This window comes from Patella vulgata, chromosome 2 (genome assembly GCF_932274485.2).
Source record: "Patella vulgata chromosome 2, xgPatVulg1.2, whole genome shotgun sequence".
Taxonomy (NCBI): domain Eukaryota; kingdom Metazoa; phylum Mollusca; class Gastropoda; family Patellidae; genus Patella; species Patella vulgata.
Genome location: NC_065880.2, coordinates 10,209,443 through 10,235,283, shown reverse-complemented (window position 1 = coordinate 10,235,283; position 25,841 = coordinate 10,209,443). Strand labels below are relative to the sequence as shown.

The 25,841-nt window shown below is 35.2% G+C and overlaps 1 protein-coding gene across 1 annotated transcript in view; it reads right to left on the bottom strand.

The window, feature by feature from the left end:
* Positions 1 to 25,841, bottom strand: part of LOC130010813 (rap guanine nucleotide exchange factor 6-like) — an 81,138-nt gene that overhangs the window by 53,952 nt on the left and 1,345 nt on the right. The window contains exons 2-4 of the mRNA XM_056098896.1: positions 23,616 to 24,130; positions 20,984 to 21,111; positions 19,682 to 19,765 (exon numbers count right to left, since the gene is read on the bottom strand). Of these exons, the coding sequence (XP_055954871.1) occupies positions 19,682 to 19,765; positions 20,984 to 21,111; positions 23,616 to 23,687 (284 nt within the window). The 5' untranslated portion in view covers positions 23,688 to 24,130. The remainder of the gene's footprint in view (positions 1 to 19,681; positions 19,766 to 20,983; positions 21,112 to 23,615; positions 24,131 to 25,841) is intronic.

Sequence of the window (25,841 nt, the reverse complement as noted above, 5' to 3'; positions counted from 1 at the left end):
GCAAGTACATATATATAATATTTTAAGTTGATAATTTGTCTCCAGTTTCCTTCTTTCCTCATCTTTAAACAAGATATATCTCAGAATTACTAAATAATTAGTTTAATTAATTATTACCCTAGGAATTTATCTACCCAGCAGAGAATCTCTACTATCAGAATAAACATACGTTCTACATGTCTTGATTATGGCACTAGTTTTTTTTTAATATGATGGAGAAAAAAAAAATTTAGCCATTGCTAGCTTTTTTTAATATGATAGAAAATGTAAGTAATTTATAGTCCATTAATCATTCTGCTGTTTTTTTTTTTAAATATGAAAGAAGAAACAAGAGAGAGAGAGAGAAATGGGGTTTAACGTCCACTCGACACAAACTAGGTCATTTTGGGACTGAGATATAGTTCAATTTTATTTCAATAATTCGCTAGTGCATAGGGTTCATTAGCAGTGGGAGGAAACCGGAGAACCCGGAGAAAACCCACGAGGTTGGACTACCATCCAACAAGTCAGGAGTACATGTATTTTGTCCTATGGCCAGGTAAAAACATATTAAATTTAAAGGCCTGATGTGTCATTTTGGGACTAACATATGGTTTAATTTTATTTACATAATTCGCTTGCGCGTAGGGGTCTTTAGCAGTGGGAGGAAACCGGAGGACTCAGAGAAAACCCACGAGGTTGGACAGGCGACCCTACTCCTTGCCACGTACAACCAGGCATTCGAAACCACGCCTGTCGACTCCATGACAGACTTTATGATACAGCGCGCGCACGCTAAGCATTCAGCCATCCAACCCCCCTGAAAGAAGAAACAAGTAATTCATACTCCATTAATTATTGTGCTGGTGCTGGGCATTATTGTATGCAGCATTTATTTAGGACATTTGAAATACGAGGTTTAACATCATACTTTTCTGTACCAATTTGGTTAATGCAGACGGGTATGCATTTAGCCCATACTGCAGCAATGTCAGCGACTCTTTGTGGAAGTTTAACTGTCCCAGGACCCTTATTCACGAAAACTTAAACTAAGATACAATTGAAATTTTAAGAAATACTGCAATTCGATTGGCTGACCAGTAAAATCAATTTGCATATATCCAATTTGCATATTGGTCAGCCAATTGAATTGCAGTATTTCTTAAAATTTCGATTGTATCTTAGTTTAAGTTTTCGTGAATAAGGGCCCAGGCCCGTAACTGGGGGGGGGGGGGGGGGCAGGGAGGGGGGGGCAAAGTCCCCCCTGTAAAAAGTTTCGCCCCCCCCCCCCCTGTGAAAAAATTTTCAACCATAAAAAATAGATATACACTGTCTGTCAATATTACAGCACCTATGAGAACACTTCCCGCCCCCCTTGTTGCTCTAGGCTAGTTACGGCCCTGAACTGTCCACATTCTTTTTATGATTTCTGTAATATACATTTTACAGAAATCTATTTTCTTAAACTTTTAAACCCACAAAATAAAAAGATATCAGAAAAACGGATAAAATTACAAACACATGTAGTGTTTCTGTATCAGCTAATAAAAAACACAATATTTTATCTTTAAATATTTGAGTCTTAAAGTAGAAACCAGTGTGTGTTTATTTAGTTAAATTCTGATCATTTTTTCTCTGTATACATAAATATACATGTATACCACAACAGGTCAACTAAGAATCTACTTTTAAATAAATATTTAACTAATGAACTCTTTAAATCAATGTGTGTAAAAATAATCTACATAACGTTGGTTTTCTTTAAAAAACCTGAGAGGTTCAAATAGAGCTGTTATTGATGGAGCTATTTTTAACGAAGTATGAAACACAAATATTTCTACATTCTCTTCTATTTACACGTAGGTATTTAAAGACAGTTTTCTCCCGGAAGAATTCAGATATTGTGAGAAAAGTTGAGGATAATAATATACATTAGGGTGGTGGGAGGGGTGGGAAAGGGGTCACCCAAGGGCTTCCATGAAACACAAATATTTCTGCAATCTTTTCTATTAACACGTAGGTATTTAAAGACAGTTTTCTCCAGAAGAATTCAGATATTGTGAGAAAAGTTGAGGATAATATACATTGGCGTGCTGGGAGGGGTGGGAAAGGGGGTCACCCCAGGTCTTCCATTTCAGATGTTATTGATGGAGCTATTTTTAAGCAAGTATGAAAAACAAATATTTCTACATTCTCTTGTATTTATATTTAAGTATTTAAAGACAGTTTTCTCCGGAAGAATTCAGATATTGTGAGGAAAGTTGAGGATAATAATATACATTAGGATGCTGGGAGGGGTGGGAAAGGGGTCACCTCAGGGCTTCCATGAAACACATGTATTTTGACTTAAGGTTTTTAGAGGCTAGGGTGGTCAGTATAATAAACATGTACATTACATGTACATTACATGTATATTTCATAAACTCTAAACATCCCACACCACCCTCCAACCCACACACACAAAAATAAAAGGCTTATTCAAATCTGTTCCAATCCTTATTGGGGAATTTCGACTTAAGATTTTTAGAGGCTAGGTTGGTCAGTATAATTTACATACATTAAATGTATATTTCATAAACGTCCCACACCACCCTCCAACCGACACACACAAAAGTAAAAAGCTTATATATTCAAATCTGTTTAATTTCCACAGATCATACAAGTTCAGGTTTCATTAATCAAAAACCAATATCATATCATCGCAAGTAAATTAATTACATTAACGAACAAAGCTGTGAAAATTCCAATCAAATAAGGACAAGAATGGCCAGAATTAAGTGAGTCAGAAACTGATGCCAGCCCGACAGCATCCAGACTTGGAGGGGGCTTAGCAGCAATTCCAGCTTCCTAATACCGCCAGCCAACGAACCAATCAATTTTCAACAATTAATAGGATAGGCCAACGAATCTGGCCGTTATCGTTACATTCTCCGGGGTCACATTTTCAAACAAGAGCTCAACAAAATATCAATAGACAGAATATTCTGAAAAATTGATCTTTTCTATAATCTGTGTCTCGGTTCATTGAGATTACCACAGTTCTTCCACAAATATTATTCTGATCAATTTTTCCTATTATTATTCAAAATTTGTTATTTTCGTGGCGGCTCCAGTAATCCTTAGAAACATTCCAGAAATGTCAATATAATTAGCTGGATATAGTGAAATAGTTTCCCAGCAAATTATCATTGGGAATAGTTGGATCGTATTATCAAAAATTTTGTTTGGTCTCAAATTTTTATCTGGATATAAAAACAATAAATTGAAAAAAGAATTGTCTGGGAAGATTTACACTAAATACAGGTTATCAAAGAAAAGGTCATTGTGAGAGAGAGAGAGAGAGGAGAGAGAGAGAGAGTGTTTGTAACATCACAACACAAACTAGGGCATTTCATGACAAAAACAGGGTACAATTCTATTTCAATAATTTTCTTGCACATGTGGGAGGATATACCAGAGAGAGAGAGAGAGAGAGAGAGAGAGCTTGGACTTAATATCACTCAACACAAACTAGGTTATTTCGGGACTAACACTTTTTATTTCACTAATTTGCTTTGCTTGCCTGTAGGTTTTTTTTTAGCAGAAAACACAAAACTATGGATTTTAGAGTGAAATGTGAAAACTTTCTCCACCAACACTTGGCAACACAGGAATTGATCCAGATTAGGCTTTATCCTAATAACTATATAATACATGTACTACCTATCCACTTGATATAATATGTGGTATTATTATTCCGGGGGGTTTGTTTTATTATGTAAGTAAATGTAAGAATATAGAACTTGTGTGGTATAATAATATTGACTCTATCATGGTATATTATTAATATATCACCCTTTATAACTCACACTTTTCACTTATTATGTAAGTAAATGTAAGAATATATAAAACTTGTGTGGTATAATAATACTGACTCTATCATGGTATATTTTTAATATATATCACCTTTATAACTCACACTTTTCACTTGTACACTTAGGGCTGTGTCCATATTTACCAGAAAAATATGTATTATTTTTTAGTCCATTATTAACATGTGATGTGTCGGATTAGTTATTCAGGGGTGTCACTGAAGATTTTTTAACGACAGTTGGAAAATTTGAATTGTTCTGCTGAATGTTTAGAACTAATTTTTTGGAGAATATTGCAGTGCAAACGTCAGTATTTGGCATCAAAGGATATATGTGGAATATTGCGGTATTTCCGAGGGTCTTAAAATTATCGTCAATATAATTTCCAAACCGCAATATATTGATTTATTGAAATTATCGTCCATCCCTATTGGTGGGGTATGTTGGCATGTACTGATAGGCCCTACTGCACTCAACAGCTAGAAGAACTTTAATAGCAATAGGGGGACATTAAACCCATAAATAAAATTGAACCATATGTTAGTCCCGAAATGACCTATTTGTGTCAAGACTCTCTCTCTCTCTCTCTCTCTTAATAACAATAGCATAGGGTAATATTGACTCAATCATGGTATATAATTTCTTAATATATCACCCCTTAATAACACTTGTCACTTAGTATGGCCAACAGCTAGAAGGGAAATACAGACTCAACTTTAATATCCTGTTTATAACTAACAGACCTTCAACATTAATTATTCTACAGAGATTTGATACGAATTAACCTAATGCCTGGCACAGACTGGACGATCTTACAATAGTCGTTAACGTTTAAACCAAAAATGTAATGTAGTTTAACATCCTACTCTTCTGCACCAATCAGGCCAATAAAAACAGAGAGAGAGAGAAATGGGGTTTAACGTCCACTCGACACAAACTAGGTCATTTCGGGACTAACATATGATTTAATTATATTTCAATAATTCGCTTACGCGTAGGGGTCTTTAGCAGTGGGAGGAAACCAGAGGACCCGGAGAAAACCCACGAGGTTGGACAGGCGACCCTGCTCCTTGTCACGTACAACCGGGGAAACAAAACCCTGCCAGTTGACTCAATGACAGACTTTATGATACAGTAAGCACATGCTAACCATTCAGCCATCCAACCCCCCTAACAGGCATACACTGCATACAGTGATATGAATTAACCTTATGCCGGCATACACTCGACTATCTTACATTTGTCAAGCTAATAAAGAGCCTACTGCCTGGCACACACTCGACTATCTTACAAAAGTGGCTTTTATTTTTCTAAATTGGAAAACCTGAATGTATTGCCTAAAATTGACGGCTTCAGCTATATAAAGACATGCACATTTCATTACTTTTTGAGCAAATTTGCAATTTCAAGTGGACTATATGCATAGTAACTAACTACATGCCCAATAGCTCAGGCTGTCATAACAGGTGAGCTCTTTTCATTTAATGTACCCATCAACTCTACACGGTGGGGGTTTTAAACTAGCTTACATAGTAAGTCCAGGAAGACTGCACAACACAAAAAAAACCAGAAGACAAACCTGTAGAGAGAGAGAGAGAGAGAGAGAGAGAGAGGGAGGAGAGATTAACATCCACCTGATACAAACTAGGTCATTTCAGGATTAACTCATGGTTCAATTTTATTTCAATAAATTACTTGCATACTGTATAGGGGTCTTTAGCAGTGGAAGTAAACCGGAGGACCAGAGAAACTTTAGACAATGTAAGCAATAATGATACTGGCTTCACTCAAAATGAAAAAAACAAAAGGATGGTATATATTGTTAAATATATTCTATAAATACTGTAGATGTATGATTGAGTTACATGTACATGTGTGTATAAATCATATACTTGTCATAAACATATCAGTCTAACATTATACATTAAAGTCAAGAACTTCGCTTTTTGTTTTTTTTTATAGGCGCCTGAATCTAAATTAAGAACAGTTTTTTTTTTATATCACACACCGCAGTGAATTATCTCTCACCAAAATATCCATATTTATATGACAAATTGTCAAAGTTACCTTGTAAGCTACATGGATAGACTGTAAATCTTGTACACTCATGGATAGACTGTAAATCTTGTACACTCATGGATAGACCCTAAATCTTGTACACTCTTGGATAGACCCTAAATCTTGTACACTTGTGGATATACCCTAAATATTGTACCTCCCCCTTATAATAATAATAATAATAATAATAATGATAATATCAATAATCCTCTATATAGCGCAATAATACTAAAACAGAGGTTTCTATTGCGCTTTTCAAGTTTTCTCTATTGAACTATTGAAACGCTTCTGTAAACAGGAACATCTTAGATACAATTTAAATGCATCCAAGAAGTCAATGGTTCTAATGTTGTAAGGCAGTGAATTCCATAACAGAGGAGCAGAGAACAATTTCAAGATTCACTGATGGTTGATACAGAAATTGTTTATCTGTGGATCTAACAGTTCTTGTGGATTTATATGGAATAACAGATCTTTGATATATTTTGATGATTGATCATGCAACGCCTTGAAAGTCAACAGTAGTATTACAAACTTGATTCGCTGTTCAACTGGGAGCCAATGAAGATTTTTCAGGATTGAGGTGATGTGTTCTGATTTTTTTTGGACTTGTCAAAACTCTGGCGGCAGCATTCTGAATTCGTTGAAGGTGTTGAATTTGATAATTTGGAAGGTCAAAAAATAAGGCATTGTGATAGTCTAGTTTGTTTGTAATAGATAAATGAATGAATGAATGAATGAATGAGGAGTTCTGTACTCTCAGCATTTAGATATTTCTTTATTTCGTCAATTTTATTTTGTGAATCAAAGGTTTCATGCCCGTTAATAATGTAACTTTCCTTATTCACCGAATCCTGTTTCGTGTCAAAACTGGGGGGAATCGTTTTAGTCGTGGAGTGATTTTTTTTTTCAGATTAGAAGTCAGATGTACAGAAGAAAACAAATGACCGAATAAGTCAAATCAACAAATCTGAAGGAACGAAATAATCTGGTATTTCTGACAATTTGTTAATGTATAAATAAGTACACAGTTCTCAAGCTTAAAAAAGCGAATTCTGAGATAAGGAAGATTGTATGGTTATGTTTATACATGTAGTTCCAAATCCATCCAATTTCTCCCAAAATGTCATTTCTTGGTAATAAAACAACAAAACATTGTAATTGTGGGTGAACTGGGGTTGTATTGTACTGCCCCTTCCTGCACCCCCCCACCCTTCCAATATACAATATAAATAATATAACAAATAAATGTAAAAGTACCTTCGAAGTTGAAAATGAAATATTTATCTTCTAGCACCAACATCTCAGTATAGGATTGTCTGACTAGCTATATAAATCCATAAAACTCTCCTCAAACACACCAATATATCACAAGAGGTTTAAATATTCCATGTTTATAGAATTATACACTACATATCTTAACACAATATAATCTCCATAGACAAGTTTAAAATAGGTTTAAAACAATAGCTGGTTGAAATATTCCCTTTTATTGTAGGAATGTCTCTCTCACAAAGTCCTCCTCTTGTCAGTCAGGTTTTCTTTCACTGTGTACAACTACAGCACATACAGGTTGGGGTCATTGGACTATACCATTCTAATTTATAGAGGGGTGATAGTAGATTGTGTTTTATGTCAATATTGAAGACCTGTGGGGACTGTCAAGTTTCAAGTCTGTTTTGGGAGAGAAGAGTTGTTAATTTTGTGAAATATTTATATGTTAATGTCTCTGATGTATAATCCCTTGCAAATTATGATATTGTGAAAGTTGGATCCAAGTCAGAAGATTTCAATTTTATCTTAATTAAATGAAGCAATATGTATTTGAAAATACAAGACTATTTACCCTTTTTCTTGTCAAAAGTTCACTCAGAATAAAGTAATTTAATTGAAACATTCCATATACATGTATAAGTTTTCATTTTTTATTTCGGAACGATTATAGCAAGAACATCCAGCTCTTTATCTAAATCTTACATAATGCATCTTTAAGTACTGGTCCATGGTCTTTTATCTTTCGGAGAAGAGTCGCCTGTCTAACCTCATGGGTTTACTTCGGGTCCTCAAATTTCCTCCCACTGCTAAAAACTCCTACATGCAAGCAAATTATTGAAATAAAATTGAACCATATGTTAGTCCCGAAATGACATAGTTTGTGTCGAGTGGACGATAAACCTCATTTTTCTCTCTTTCACTTTTAATAATATATTTTTATTCAGTAGTTAACGGTACGTAAATTTGGATTGTCTCTCCAATTGTCTCTCAGGCAATCAAACACTCACCTCCCAAATAGGGTCATTTGCTCTTCCAACTGCCAGATATTTTGTAAATATTTTGTTTTACAAAACTTTATTTTTTTTTAAACATGAATTCTCTATTGTGTACAACATGTACATATGCTTTCTTTTCTTCTTTTTTTGACAGAAAACTTTCCAACTGTTAAAACAAAGAGTCAATGGACATACATGTACATGTAGAATGACAATACATAGAATGTTGTGAAGACTTTCAGTCCTTTGTATATATGTGCTTAAACTAATCATTCAAATTAACTTCACAATTAAACAAATCAACACCCTGATATATTCTTCACACATATCCAAAAGGTCATGTCCTTTGGTTTAAAAGCCAGATCAAGGGATTAGTGCTAAATGATAAGGCCAGCTCAGTTTTTCGCCATAGGTCACAAGAGATGTAAACAGGGCTTGCGGTAATCCCAACCCTAAAACTAACCCTGGACCTAGCCCTAATGCTTACCCTAACCCTAACCTACAATCACATGCCCCAACTTTATTTACATCTCAACGACCTTGACAAAAATTGAGCTGGCCTTAACAAATAGATTTAGCCTAGATCAAGGGTACTAAAGCCATTCCCCCCCTACTAAAGATAGTAATGAGCTAGTCTAGGAATTAGGATGTAGTAAGTATTTAGAGTATATAAGAAATGTATGTGTAACTTTGATAAAGGGACTTGAATGTATATAATATATATTAGCCCTGTAGCTATGGGTTTTATCACGGTTCGATGACTATTATAGTATACACTGTATGTACATGTATCACTCTTACTTCTATTCAAAGAACGGTAAATTTTTTCTTCACAAACAAATAACATCATAAATTCAGGAATTAAACATACATTAGGCATGTCTTTCTTTGGGCCTGAAATGTTTTCTAAATTATTAATTAGACATTAATTAACTTATCCAGACCATAATCAACTCTTGATGTCATCCTTAGCCTGCGATATTTACTGGATTTGGACCCGATTTGCTGCTCAACTGTCATTTATGATTAAAACATAAAATGAAAAATCGAGACTATTTTTTTTATCGTACCGAATTTAGAAATTATGATCGAGGCTAGGCCGAAAATTCAATCGCTAAATTCTCGGATCAGAGTGGAATAATGTGACTGAAATTTTCAGCAAATTCCCTTTACATTATCTAGTTTTTAACTATTATAATGAGAACTGTCTCTTTATCTAATCTCCCATAATGTATCTTTAACACACCCTTAAAAACCTTACAATTAGCCTTTAAACAATTATTCAGACTTATTGCCAACAACGTATATCCAAAATACAATGTCATTTGTTACAATATGCAGGATGAGTTAATTAATTTTGGCTTTAAAAATGTTATGTGTAACTGATTTAAATTGCTGATTTCCTGCAAATTAAATCCAAATTAAGTAAAACAAAGCCTGTGATACCACTGGATGATGCAGTCGTCGTTAAGTTTTACTAATTCCAGCTACGTGTAAAGACATAAATAATCCAAATACCCCGATGTTTCGACTATGGAGATCGTTGATATTTAATAAATATCGTCGCCTCACCAATTAGTTGACGAAAGGAAATCTTTTATTAAAGTCCGGACACTGATTATTTTTTAGCCTTGAGGAAGTCGTAGAAGAAATTAATTGTATTAGTTTTATAAAACGTAGTAGAATGTAGGATGGTTGCCATGACCTTCCAACGGATTCTGTAATTCAGAATAACGAGTAGACAACAACTTGTTTATTTGTTAAGTTAGTCAGAAAATGACCTACAGACAAACGGTAGCTGTTTCTTTTTTTTAATTACTTTATTTTATCAATTTGAGAGAGAGAGAGAGAGAGAGAGAGAGAGCTCTCTGCACAAACTAGGTCATTTGAGGACTAGTAACATATGGTTCAATTTTTTTTCAATAATTTGTTTGCACGGAGGGGTATTTAGCAATGGGCGGGAACCAGAGAAATCCCACAGGGTTGGACAAGCGACCAAACGGCTTGTTACATACAAACTGGGAATCAAAATCACGCCATTTGATGTTAAACCCTTTGTCCACCCAGCCCCGTATCAATTCTATAGACTGAGAATAACCTGCAATAAATAGTACAAATGATCATGTTGCTGGCGGTTTTTAAATTGTCATATTTCATCTAATTCATAGTCAGAGAATCGCCTGTTATTGGGAACTAATCAGCGTATTTTACAATAATTGAATATGTTCTACTACTGTATACAATGTTTTCATCCCCCTGAGGAGCAAGATCTTGTATCTGGTTATCTGTTATGGGGCTAACACTGATAATTACTGTTCACTTGTACACAATAGAACAACAGACGTCTTTAATCTACGCTCAATCGCTCAATCGAGACAAACTGCAAGCGGCCAAACACATTCTCCATTTTAACAAGAAACTGAACACTGTCAATCTTTAAGCTTAAATCTACATGTAAGTGAAGGTGTGACAAATAAACCAGTTTAAAAACACCAAGCTTCTTGAAAGATAAGTTTGTGGTAACATATATATTTTCCCAGTAGTTAAACAAGCATTATGCAAGAGGTAAATCTGTCTATTGCATGTCTTTCTTTAGGCCTGAAATGTTATCTAAACCATTAATTAGATATTTATTAAACATGCATTATGCAAGAGCAAAATCTGCTTATTACAATTCTTTCTTTAGGCCTGAAATGTTATCTAAATTATCAATTAGACATTAATTAACTTATCCAGACCATAATAAACTTTCGATGTCAAGGCTAGCCTTCGAAGTTGGCTGGATTAGATTCCTACATGTATATGCCGCTAACGGCCGTTGATAATTAAATCAGAAAAAGTGGATAATCGAGACTATGCTGTTTATAAAATGATTTTAGTAATGATGACCGAGACTATGGAAAAATTTCACCCGCTTCTTTTTCAGCAAATTACCGTTACACTATCTAGTTTTTAACTATTAATATTATAGCGAGAACTGCCATCTCTTTATCTTATCTCCCATAATGTATCTTTAACCTGAAAAGACCTTAATCAACTCTAGATGCCATCGAATACTCGAAATTTTAACTAGATCAGAATGGTTCGCCATTTAAAAATTTAATTTAAAAATGGGAAAGCGAGGCTAAGACTTGAATATATATATACCAGGGCTTGCCACGAGCAAATTGGAGGCGAGTAGATGACTACTCACGCAAATATAGACTTGCGCGAGTGAGGCGAGTACATGTATTTACTCACGCAGAATGATGTGCGTGAGTAGCCATTTAAATTTCATGTGCCTAATGGCAATGCTCTTGTCACTTCGGTGGAAGCTGACGTTGAATAAAGCTATTTCACACACAATGACAATGCATACTCTTTTATTTCCTTGGCAAAAAAAAATATCTGTAAATCGTCTTCCCATGACAAGAACGTTGCAAGAGAAACTGGGCTTCCCTTTGCCATTGTTGGCGTGCTGAGGGGATTCGGGTAAAGCTTAGAAAGGTAAAAGAACAGGCAAAACAATTTCAATCCCATCAATTTGCAGAAAAGATGCGGGATCGAAAGAATTGCTATTAATAGAAACGACAACATCCGCTCAATGTTTGATTATCCAGACACGGCAAAGGACATCCGCTTAAAAAACGCCTGGCAGTACGCGTCTCAAAGTATTTTTAGTAACAATAGTTGGCACTGGAAAGACACGCCGCGTGCGCAATAGTGCATCGATATGAAGGCATACAAATTGTTTACGGCTTTTTATATTACGATATTCAATTATTTCTGATTAAATTATTTTTTATATTTGCGCGAGTACTTAATCACTCACGTAAATTTGGTTTTACGCGAGCGTAGCGTGCGCGCGAGTAATTACTCGCGTCTCGTGGCAAGCCCTGTATACCAGTGCCCTGGTTACCACAATGCACACATCTTGTCAAAACTACAGTGATAACTTTGCTCGGAATGAAATAATTTGAATGAAATTTTCAATATTTTCATTTTACATATCTAATTTTGAGCAACATCATGCAACTCTTTATCTAAATCTTCCATAATGTATCTTTAACTGAATATTTTTTTCTATCATAATGGTAGTTTAAAATGTCTATCAAAGGTTGTGTATGCAGGATTTTGATATAAATGTATCTTTAAATTTTAAAGTACTTAAGTAGTAGGGTTCTGGTCAGTCATAATTTAGCGATCGTTGAACATACATGTACCTGTCAACAATTTTACAGAATTGCAAAAATTTTAAATCTAAAACAAAATTAATACATGTATGGCTAAATTTATAATGGTTCTATGAAAAAAAAACACCACTTATCTGGATAAAAAGAGATATTGATAAAAAGTGTCATATTCTACTTGAAATTTTGTTTATATAGTTAATATTTGTAAAAACACCTAAAAATTTATACTGGTAAATAAATTAAAATATTTCTAAAAATTGTCATATTATTAGATAAGAGAGAGAGAGATGTGGGGTTTAACGTCCACTCGACAGAAACTAGGTCATTTCGGGACTAACATATGGTTTAATTTTATTTCAATAATTCACTTGCGCGTAGGGGTCTTTAGCAGTGGGAGGAAACCGGAGGACCCGGAGAAAACCCACGAGGTTGGACAGGCGACCCTACTCCTTGTCAGGTACAACCGGGGATTCGAAACCACGCCAGTCGACTCAATGACAGACTTTATGATACAGCGCGCGCACGCTAACCATTCAGCCATCCAACCCCCCTCCACAAGGTTGGACTATTAGGTAAGAACAAATATCTTGTTAATATGACGTAAACTTTAAAGCTACACACTGTACTATATGTGAACTTAAAAGTTTGACCTTTTGTAAAATATCTATGCATGATGACTTGGAACTTGGAACAATTGTTTATACTTAGATTCAATAAGTTTAACAGACAATAGTTTGAAAACAAACTCTCCTCCGACAATAACCTTCTGTCCTTCTATACATTATTGTTCTTGGCGTAAAGGTTATGTCTGAGAGGACCAGAAGCCACTACTTAAAAACTTACTTGGCAGTGTTGTATAAATAATGTATATTTCGACCAAGTGTTTGATGGACTTGATTATACAATGTGAAGAGCGAATGTACCCTTTACCATTATAATATATATTAAGATGGGATAGTTACTGGGACAGAGATCAAAAATTTGACATTATATCACCTTTCAAGACATTATTATTGTTACTCAGTATTCATAAGGTCTTGGAGGTCATCCAAAATTCCCAGACAAATTTAGGTAATTTACACAAAAGATCACAGAACTTTTTGTTGTTACTTTATACCGTTCCTCTGGTCCAAAGAAATTCTCCAACACCTGATGAGCACCGATGTAATGAAGAGATATTAAACTACATTCTCGCCGTTTATTCAGATTGACTGAATGTTCAGCGCTATAGAAAACGATTATTATTATTTTCATTTAAACAAGTATGATCGTACTATGGACCGGGAACTGACCCTGGTTGAATGAAATTCAAAAATCTTATTCCCCAAATCGATGCACAATTGTTCAAAGAACAGACATGCCAATTTCAAGCCTGGAAATAAGGCACCTGTCACAGACAATGTTAGGCACGGATTCAGGCTTTGTCAGGCACAAAACCTCTGGTGCCTATCATTTTGTCCGGCATTGATTTGTCTTTTTTATTGATATTATCAATACATGTCCGACATTTAGTTGAAAATGTCAGGTACTATTTCATTAGTGCCTGACATTTTCATGTTGATCAAACTTGAATTGACGGAGCCTTAAGTTTTTTTCGAAGAGCTTCACCCCAAGAACAAGAAGAGCAAGATGAGTAGCGGTTAGCGACCATTTCCTTGTCCAGAAAGTATTAACGCTTCTTTAATCTTAGGGGGATCCACAATGGCTAATTGGGTAAGATGCTGGCTCGCTAGCCCGGAGGTCGGGTGTTCGATCCCTGCATTGGCCGAGAAAGTGGGAGTGGGAGGAAACTAGGGAATTGAAACCACGCCAGTTGACTCAATGACTTTTAAATATAGAAATAAACATGCTAAAGAATGTCTACAAATATTTTGACTAGAATCGTGTAATAAGTAGTTTTCCTTTAGATAATAGTGTGTGCGGCATTGTGGAGTGACGGTTACTCAAATGTCATTTTTTTTTTTTACCTTTATTCGTATATAAGTTGAAGCGAATCATAAGACGAAGGTCAGACTTCAGCGGAAAAAAGTATTGACTTATATACCGAAAATACGGTAATAAACGACAGTTTTATAAGATACTGTAAAAATACTTTAACTGACATACATATATATTCAATGTTCTCATCAAGTTTGGCTTTTTTCTTTATTTAACACGACTTGTCTTTCTATAAATATCCTCTCTAGAAACATGACAAGTTGGTCATAAGTCTATCTGTCTACACTAGAGTGTTCAAATAAAGGCCCACACACGCACAGATCATTCTACACTAGAATGCCATTATCAAGGCCCACTCATACAGTGTTAGATTATCTTCTCACAAATTACAAATTAAACAGTCAGCTTTAAACTGGACACAAATTACAAATTAAACAGTCAGCTTTCAACTGGACACAAATTACAAATTAAACAGTCAGCTTTCAACTGGTCACAAGTACAAATGAAATGATTTGAGGTGATTTTAGATGATTTTTATGTATTTTCAAACAAAGATTTGATTATGATTGAATGAGAAAGAAATTAGGCCTAAATACACCAAGTTCTAGTCATTGCTCATTGGTGATTTATAATTTATTTATAATATAAGATTTCGGACCTATGTAGAACAGGTATAGAATTATTAATAATGTAAGCTGTAAGGTTCTATTAGGATTATTCATCGGTATTTTCTGGTGTGGTTTCTCCTTGTCAGTGGTGCAAGATGGAGGGCCTGACAAGTCATTCGGATGGGACGAAAAAATCCCTTGTGCACATTAAAGATCTCTTGGCAGTTGGAATTCAATATAAGAGTAGTCCATAGTGCCACTGTTAGACCAAAATTCCCCCCATAGCATAATGTAATAGGCAGATTTAGCTCTTGCATAATGTATTTTTAAACCCCATTTCATTATTGTATTAGGATTAGTTATAAGTTTGTTCTAGTGATTTAAGATTTATTAATAATATCACCTGTTTTAAGATTAGAAATAAGTCTGACCTTGATCTAGTGATAGAAGAATTTTAAGCCTATCCTTGACTTCGCACCTTGAAACCTGACAACTACATGTCACACTAAGATGAAGTCAACGTTTACGTTTTCTACTTAAATCTTAAGTCAAGTAATACAGTCTTTTTTATCACCCTTCAATGTAAACTGGTTATGTAATGATACATGTATGAAATGGGGTTTAAAAATACATTATGTCAGAGCTAAATCGGCCTATTGCAGATCTTTCTTTAAGCCTGAAATTTTATATAAATTATTAATTAGACATTAATTAACTTATCCAGACCATAATCAACTCACGATGTCATCTTCTGTGTGAGATTTTCACAGGATTTGAATGCGATCTGCTGCTCAACACTCATTGGTGATAAAATCCAACAATAGATAATCAAGACTATGTTTTTTATTGCACCGACTTTAGTAATGATGATTGAGGCCAGCATAAAATTCAAAAGCTAATATCTCAGTTCAGATTGGAGCAATTTGACTGAAATTTTCAACTTTCTATTTACATTATCTATCTTTTAACTATTATAGCGAGAGCATTCAACTTTTTATCGAATCTCCCATAATGTATCTTTAAATGTCCTACTGTTCTAAACCCACCAGGATGATATCTGTAAGCAAATGCCATGCAGTGTGCTACATGTACATGTATTATGAGGCAAACTTTGTCCAGACAGTGGTGTAAATCCTTCAGATACAATGCAGCAATTTTTCGGTACAGCTTACCACACACAGTGTTAAAACTTCAAGCTCAGTCGAATCTTTTAAAGGATATTTGAAAACTCATTTGTTTAACTTTGAATCTAAGTGATCAAGTTATTAATAGTGTAAAGTTTACAGATATGGCACCTTGGGAGAGAGAGATGGGGTTTAACATACACTTGACACAAACTAGGTCATTACGGGACTAACGCATGGTTCAATTTTATTTCAATAATTTGCTTGTGCGTAATGGGTCTTTAGCAGTGGGAGGAAACCGGAGGACCAAGAGAAAACCCACGAGGTTGGACAGGCGACCCTACAATCTGGGAATCAAAACCAAGCCAGTTGACTCAATGACAGACCTTATGATACAGCGCGCATGTGCTAACCATTCGGCCGTCCAACCCCCCATGGAACCTAGAGCCTGCATTTGTGGATAGCACAGGCACAACACAACTATACAATATTATTATTATTATTATATTAATCCAAGCCAGTGCATAAAAGTAGGATGTTACATTTCAGGAGAATCATTTACTGATTATGGCAAATACAACTTAAATAGTTTGTTGGATAAGGCTGACCTTAAAAATATCTTTGTTTCGCCTAACGCGACCGACTAACTAAAACCACCCCCGACTTAAATTATTTTATTGCACTTTTCCACGATCTTTTTATTTTATTTTGTGTGTCAACCTGAAATATATCATGAGAGTTATTTCCCTATACTATGGCTATGGTTTGATTCATTATTGAAACTGGTTGATCAAGACGAAAGCGTCATAGGTGTCGCTTCTCAACAAAATGGTTGCAGACGAATACACGTCCATTCCCACAAAATAATTCTGCCTCTATGTCTGTGGTGCGTAGTTTTAAACATGACGACGATATTTTCAATATCCGTTTTCGAGAAAAATGAAAGCACAACGCGCACTATCGTTAAAAACGTGTTGAAGGAGTTTCACACTTCAAGTTCGTGGCTAATCGTGTGCGAGTCGGGCATCACGAAAAATCCCGATGTCATTGATTTGTTTGCCAATAAAGAAGACGAATGTTTCCACCCGGAAAATTATTAAGCTGTCAAATTAGCTCTTAAGTTTAATAAAAACTTTCAGTTCGTTACTTTTTACGTCAGACCCCAAATTCATTAAACAAAATTAATGAATCTGTAGTATACAGCTAATAAGTTTTCTGTATTGATTTCTCTGACTTTAAAAAAAAATTTGAAAAAAAAACCGACCTACCGACCCTTCTCCTCGATTGTGGGTCGGGTTTGGTGAAACAAAGATATTTTTAAGGTCAGCCTAAGCTTAGTAAATATATCTCACATTCTCCAGTTTTACAACATAGCCAGCTGTTAAAATAAAAACTTATAATTAGTCTAGTAGTAATAGAGGAGTTATTTCCCTTAAACAACATAAGTCAAATACTTCACATTCACTACTTAAAGTAGCTAAGTCTCTAACTCAATATCATCCAAAATCTTCGACATTGAAAACACAAATTATTTGTCAATTTAAATCAACATTGATGTTGTGATCTTACCGGGAAAAGATGGGCTTCTGATATCCAATATTTAAGACAAAATAAACATTTTACCACTGGTACACGAATCGTGTACCATAATGCGTTTCAGGCCCATTCTTACAAGGGACTCGAAGAACGAGACGAGACATTCAACAAGTCATGTCAAACGATGACGGCATATTCATATCGGGAGAGTATGTGCAATAAATACTATGCAGACTAGAATAACCAGACGCTAGAAATTTTCATTCGATTGAGACTTCAGACATATTTCACCAAACGTAACTGATTTGAAATTAGATTAAAAATGGTAACGATTGAATATAAATCAGTTTATATATATTCCTATTACATCAGTATATGCGTTACGACCTATTTGTGTCAATTTCTAGGACCCAAATATTAGCAATTTAGCTCCTTTAAAACTCTTGTAATGTGTATGGTTAGTGCTAAATGATAAGGCCAGCTCAATTTTGATTCATAGGTCATGCGTGTCAACAGGGCTAATGCTAGTCCTAACCCCGGACCTAGCCCTAATGCTTACCCTAACCCTAACGTACAAGCTCGTCAACAATCACATGCCCTAACCTTATTTACATCTCAGCGACCATTGACAAAAATTGAGCTGGCCTTAAGAAATAGATTTAGCCACCTGTGTATGGTGTACAATACAGTATATATATAATGTACATGAAGATTTCCTAGAACAAAGTTTTGAGGTGTAGAATTTTTTGCCACTGCAAAGAGATTCTAGTACTCAGGAAATATTCACTTGCAGTGAGTCGCCCAGGAAATTTAGAGGAATGTCATACTTATTCGACCCCACTTTTACTTTTTGATGAATCAGAATCCAAGAAATTTCCATTTTGGACTACAAGTTATAATATCTTCAATAACTGTAATAATACAACTTTATAGGTATACATGTACAACATCTTGGTGTACATGTATTACATAGATCAAACATGGCCAAAACACCAAAAAGGGATGTTCACTCTAGTAATCAAATTGTGACAATAAATATGTCGACTGGAATTATTTAGGTTCAATCAGATTAAAATACAGATCTATATTTCGTTTCGTTTTTTTTACACTTTCGATGATCTACACTACATGAAGATCTGACCAGTTGTAGTGGGAGTTCGCGTCAAAGATTGTACAAGCTTTGACGTTTCTAGTGGTTTACCCACAGTTCCATGCACCTCACGCCAAGAAGTCGCCGTAACAGATGGTTTCATTGGCTAATCTCTCACTTCAACCAGAATGAGAGTATATAAGAACTCTCCAAGATCCTAGTGTAGTACAGACAAAACAAATTTTGAACTATAAAAAACGAAATACGATTTGTGTTTTTATCAGATCGATTTATGTAAAAATGCATATTGCAGGTAAATTACCTCTACAACATGTCTTACATGTATGTACAGGTAAACCCAATACTCTGTTTAAATATATGTAATATTCATATATATAATTACATAATATCATAAACTTATTATCTACGATGTTTTGGGCATAATGCATAATAAATATGTGTAATTTTTTATGTTTAGACAATGTTAGAATATATAAAATTTGTATGTTTCAATAATGTTAAAATCTATGTTTTGTGTACAATGTTTCAATAATGTTAAAATCTAAATTGTTTCGATATGTTGAAATCTATTTTTAATATCTTTATGTGTAATGTAAAATTTTTTAAGAGTAATTTATAATGTTTTTATGTATAATGTTTTTGTGTGAAATGCATTCTATGCGTAATGTATAATGTTTTAAGTGTAATGCATGTTTTCGTGTGAATTGAGTTCAAATGAATGTTTTTGTGTGAATTGAGTTAAAATGTATGTTTTTGTGTATTGAGTTAAAATGTATAATGCTTTTGTGTGTATTGAGTTAAAATGTTTTTGTGTGTATTGAGTAAAATTGTATAATGTTTTGTGTGTATTGAGTAAAATTGTATAAAGTTTTTTGTGTGTATTGAGTTAAAATGTGTAACATTTTTTAGTTTAATGTTTTCGTGTAAAATGAGTTTTATGTGTAATGTATAATGTTTTTGTGTGTATTGAGTTAAATTGTATTTTGTGTTTAAAGTGTAAACTATGATTAACAGGGTATATATAAAGTACTGACCTGCTTCTGGGTAGAAACATGGAACCCTCTATAAATACTGAACCACTTAATAATATATACCAACACAAAGCCAACTCTCCTTGACTGAAATACAAAAATCACAACAGGATCCTACAGTATCATTATGGAGGATGCAAAATTTATTAATAAATTTATGAAGGACAGCGGGGGGTCTGCTCAGGACAGTGTCTAGTATGTATCATTAAATGTATATGACTATGTCTAAGTGTATATGCATGCTGTCCTTCATGGACGTTTTGATGCAATAAACATCTTATCTTATCTTAGTACCTGGAAGATGGGATTAGGCGAAGAATGAGAGAGAGAGAAATGGGGTTTTACGGCCACTTGACACAAACTAGGTCATTTTGGGACTAACATGTGGTTTAATTTTATTTCAATAATTCGCTTGCGCGTAGGGGTCTTTATCAGTAAGAGGAAACCGGAGGACCCGGAGAAAACCCACGAGGTTGGACAGGCGACCCTACTCCTTGTCACGTACAACCAGAGATTCGAAACCACACCAGTTGACTCAATGACATTGGACGAAGAAAGCTACAGTTGGAGTTCAAACTTATAAGAGTAGGTTGTACCGCCTGTGTCTGGGGCACTTTGTATGCCGTTAGAGAGGGAGAAATGAAATGAAATGGCGTTTAACGTCCTACTTTTCTGCTCCTAACCTGGGCTAATGAAGACGGGCATACGCCATACAGTGTGCTATGAGGGAAATTTTGCCCGGACAGCGGCACTACGGCCTACTCTTATATCGAATTCCAACTGCCAAGAGATCTTTTACGTGCATGCCAATGTGTACACGGGACCTCGGTTTTTCGTCCCATCCGAACGACTAGACAGCTTTCCTTGTCAGCCCCTCCATCCTGCATCATAGAGAGAGAGAAATGGAAAAGAAATTGAAATGAAATGTAGATTAATGTCCTAATGTTCTGCTTCGAACTGGGCTAATGAAGACGTGTATACACCATACAGGGTACTATGAGGAAAATTTTACCCGGGTAGCGGCAATATGGCCCACTCTTACATTGAATTCTAACTGCCAAGGGATCTTTTACGTGCACGCCAATGTATACACAGTAGGCCTACCTCGGTTTTTCAACACATCCGAATGACTAGACAGCTGTTGTTGTCTGGTCCTCCCATCCTGCACCACTGACAGGGAACCATGTCGGAAAATCCCGATGAACTTTCTCGACCAATGCAGGGATCGAACAAGCGACATCCACGCTAGCGAGCCAGCATCTTACCCCCTTAGCCACCGTGGCTCGTAAAATTATTAATACTCACCAGTATAAGATATCATTAGCATCATGTTGTTCATATCTAACACATTTACACAGATTCCTGATGGCTACTTCACGTAACGTCGATAACGCTTCCATACCATGTAAATACGCATAGATATTATTTAAATCCTGAAATAGACATACATTATTTAAATTACAGGACGACCACACCAAACAAAGCACACATGTACATGTACATGTAATATAAGAGATAAGAGTGGCTATGAAGACCTGGTTATTGAAGGATGACAGGCCTACCAGTCGACACCTGATGCGACCTTCCACTACAAGCGGCCAGATCTTCATGTAGTGTAGGCCATCAAAAGTATATAAAAACAAAACGAAATATACATGTAGATCTGTATTTTAATTAGATTGAGAATTTGTCCAATTTATTTTTACTCCTATACAATGTTCATGTCCAGTACATGTACCTGAACTCTTACCTTTTTACGGTAGGGCCTACATACAATATAGTTTTGAAATTAGTGGATCTATTCTGAAGTCTGGTCTTAAAAGAGAGAAAAATGGGGTTTAACGTCCACTAGGTCATTTCGGGGCTAACATACATGTATGATTCAATTTTATTTCAATAATTCGCTTGCGCATAGGGTCTTTAGCAGTGGGAAGGAAACCAAAGGACCCAGAGAAAACCCACGAGGTTGGACAGACGACCCTAAGGCCTACTCCTTGTCATGTACAACCGGGTAATCGAAACCACGCCAGTTAACTCAATGACAGACCTCATGATACAATATGCACCGCGCTAACCATTCAACCATCCAACCCCCTTGTCTTAAAAATAACTGCACATGAATAACTACATGTAGCTCTATTTAAGAAAATTAAAAATTTCTATCATACAGCAACCTACAATGTATTTGATTTACATAGACTATACACTTATATAACTAATAAATAGATCCATTTGTTAAAAATATAACATTTGTTTTTTTTTTTCTAAATGTCATTTTACTTGAGAAGTTGAGACAGTGAACATGACTTCTTGACATTTTAATTTTCTTAAAGAAGTCAAGGGTTTATTTGTTCAACTTCATGGACAGATCAAATTAAACCAACGAAAATAGTCAAAAAAATTTGCTGCGTTTACTTTTAAAAATACCATTTTTTTAAGTCTAAAGTAGGCACATAAAAGGTTTGTGTACATGGTCTAATTTATTTATTGACTAAAATGTTTTGTATTGTTCATGGATGAAGTAAAAAGACAAATTTCAATGGAAATGAAATGGGGTTGAACGTCCTACTGTTCTGCTCCGACTGGGCTAATGAAGACGGGCATACGTCGTACAGTGTGCTATGAGTGAAATTTTGCCCGGGTAGCGGCACTATGGCCTACTCGTATATTGAATTCCAACTGTCAAGGGATCTTTTCATGCACGCCAATGTATACACGGGACCTCGGTTTTCTGTCCCATCCGCATGACTAGTCAGCTGTCCTTGTCATGTATGGTTCCCCAACCCTAAATGTTTGTATATGGTGTACGGCAATAGAACAGCCCACCAGTTTGTGTGAAACGAATCAATATTGAATTGTTATATAACATAAGTTTAATCAATATCAAATACTTCTAAATGTCTAAACATTTAATATTCTGACAGAAAGTTTCGTTCTGTTTGGACAAATGTTTAAATAACAATATTGATCTATATTTCTAGAGGAAAACTAAACCACATGTGCGTGAAGCATGCAGTGGCACAATACACATACTCATATTGTGAGGAAAATATCCATAATTTCACGAGAAAATGTATTGTTTATATTTGTAAAGACAATAATACAAGAACAAAAGGTGTTGTCTGTCGTCCAATTGGTTTTAAGTTAACAAATGGTCAGAGCTTTAAACACTGCGAGAACTAGATAAAGAGCTTTAAATGGTAGAACACTGGAAGAATAAAGATAACGTGCTTTAAACACTGCGAGAATAAAGTTAGTGACAACAGCATTCTTATTACATGTATTTAAACAGGCATTACGCAAGAAATGAAATTAAATGGGGTTTAACGTCCTACTGTTCTGCTCCTAACCTGGGCTAATGAAGACAGACATACAACATACAGTGTGCTACGAGGGAAATTTTGCAGAAACGGCGGCACTACGGCCTACTCTTATATCGAATTCCAACTGTCAAAGGATCTTTTACGTGCACGCCAATGTGTACACGGGACCTCGGTTTTTCATCCCATCCGAACGACTGGACAGCTGTCCTTGTCAGGCCCTCCATCCTGCATCACTGACAAGGGGGAACCACGCCGGAACATTATGCAAGAACTAAATCTGTCTATTGCAGGTCTTTCTGTAGGTCTTAAATGTTACATAAACTATTAATCAGACATTTATTATGACAAGACCATAATTAGATACATGTATCTCTGATATAAAGTACATGTAGATTAGAACGGTCAGCCACATTTTGATTTATTATTTAAACAGGCTAGAACTCAATTTGTTTATTGCAGGTCTTTCTGAAAATCGTAGGTCTTAAATGTCACGTACACACTGTACAATGACGGAATCGAAACCATGTCAGTTGACTCAATGACAGACCTTATGATACAGCGTGCACGTGATAACCATTCACCCCCTCCCCTCCCCATATTATTAAATATATTACCTCTTCTGTCCGGATAGGTGCTGGTTTCTTTAGACAGGATATAAACTGCCGATCTTCAAATCCTGCTGTCATGGTGATTAATAAAGCTTTAACGCAATACTCCAATTTCAATAATCGTTATTAAACTGTAACAATTATTTCGTAATTATGATTCCCATTGATGTTAATTCAAAAAGAATCAAAATAAAAATGTTAAAAAATAAAATTAAAATTAAATAACTCCAACCGCTAAACACACAAATAGCTAAAACTTGGATCACATTTTCCTGTTGAATTTGTTGAGAAATATTTTTAAAAATTAGATCACTACTCAGTGTGCCAAAAAACTGGCAAATTAAGCACAGAAAATATTTTGGTTTGACAGATGTTTGAAACAGTATGTATGTATGTACACTGTTATTTGTGAACTTTTATTTCTAAGTCATATCGGAGAAAGTTCCCGGCTTGATGGTCAACATTTCCATCTTCACAGATCGAGTCCAAATATAACACTTTCTTGTTCACGGTAAATAAATCTGAAACAGAAGAAAAAAGCTACATAAGTAAAAGTTTATAAGAGCTTAATCTGCATATTGTATATCTTTCGTTTAGCCTCAAATGTTACATTATTAATTAGACATATATTCACATGATAAGACCATAATCAACTCTCTAGACCACTGTATAGCAGTGCCATCGGGTAATATTGGGCAGTATGGAACATGCTAGAGTTGATTTGTAGCATACAGTATTAGTATATGACCCACGGTATACATGTATGTTTGACATCGGTAAAGAATAATGATTATATTGTTGAAAACTGCATTGAAACCGCAAGATTTTTTGCCATTTGCGAGGGGGCGGAAAAACTCAAGGAGGTGCAAAAACTCAAAACCATGTAGCAAAGCTTGTCATTGCATCCTTCTCACTTAGCCCCAGGCTACTCACTGAGCCACTGCCACTGTGGTTCTCTAGGATGTAGAATGTCTAACATGCTCAGGAGGAGAATTCCATAAAGTTGATGCTGTCAAAACGTTTTTGGTCCAAATGTTTTTAAATTTGTTTTCTTGACAATTTAATGGGATTATGATGTCATTTTATTAGATTCCCCGGTTGTACCTGACAAGGAGTAGAGTCTCCTGTCCAACCTCGTGGGTTTTCTCTGGGTCCTACGGTTTCCTCCCACTGCTAAAGACCCCTACACGCAAGTGAATTATTGAATAAAATTGAACCATGTTAGTCCCAAAATGACCTAGTTTGTGTCAAGTGGAAGTTAAACCCCATTTCTCTCTCTTCTTCACTAGCCAGGTTGGTGAAGAAAAGTACAACCTCATTTTATTTTCATTTTGTCTTACAAGTGCAGCCGAAGATTTACATGTACAGTAAAAAACAAATTGTATTTTTGCGTCTCAACGATAGAAAACAGCAAAATGATTTTGCGTCTCAACTATGAAAGAGCTTGGATCATTATTAGTGTACATGAGATCTTCTTCACTTACATGTACATGTATTGAAATGGCGAACTAACATTATTCTGTTGTGAATGTGACGTGCCTCTTGTGTTAAAGGATTCAAAATAAACCCAGTCTAAATATTTATTTAACTGCACACTTATAGACTAACATTTTCCACAGTCTACTTGGTCGATAACAACCTGGCTCAATTTACGGCAACTCCACTAAAATCTTATAAATGGTGAAATAAACAGATTCAAAATGAAATTAAATGCTGATAAAAATACATGTATACGGTATGCATTTTGTCAGATCACAAATGCAAACTGCCTTAAATTCAAAATAAAACACCAGCCAAATCAAAATATTTCTAAAAATCGAATCTGTTTCGTACATGTACATTATATGTAAGAGACTTAAAAGCTACTTGACGAGCTGCATATACAATTTTATATCTGTATGTTTTGATAAAAACTACAATGTACATGTACATGGTCTAAAAAGTTTGGCAGGTGAAGATTAAAGAACACATCAAGTGACCAAACCAAATTTTCTATACTTGTAGCCAATGGTTACTATATGCACTTACAGAAAGTTCACACTAATCTGATTAAAATAATTTGACATATTACCATTATAAGTATCAGACACTCTAAAACACTTTTCGATTTTTCAATTACAGCATTAATCTAACCCGATTGATTGGCCAGAGACGTCATAGGGACCACACATACCAATATGCACCACTACATGTATGTGACTAATGTGTATTGATGGTTCAATTAACATACTG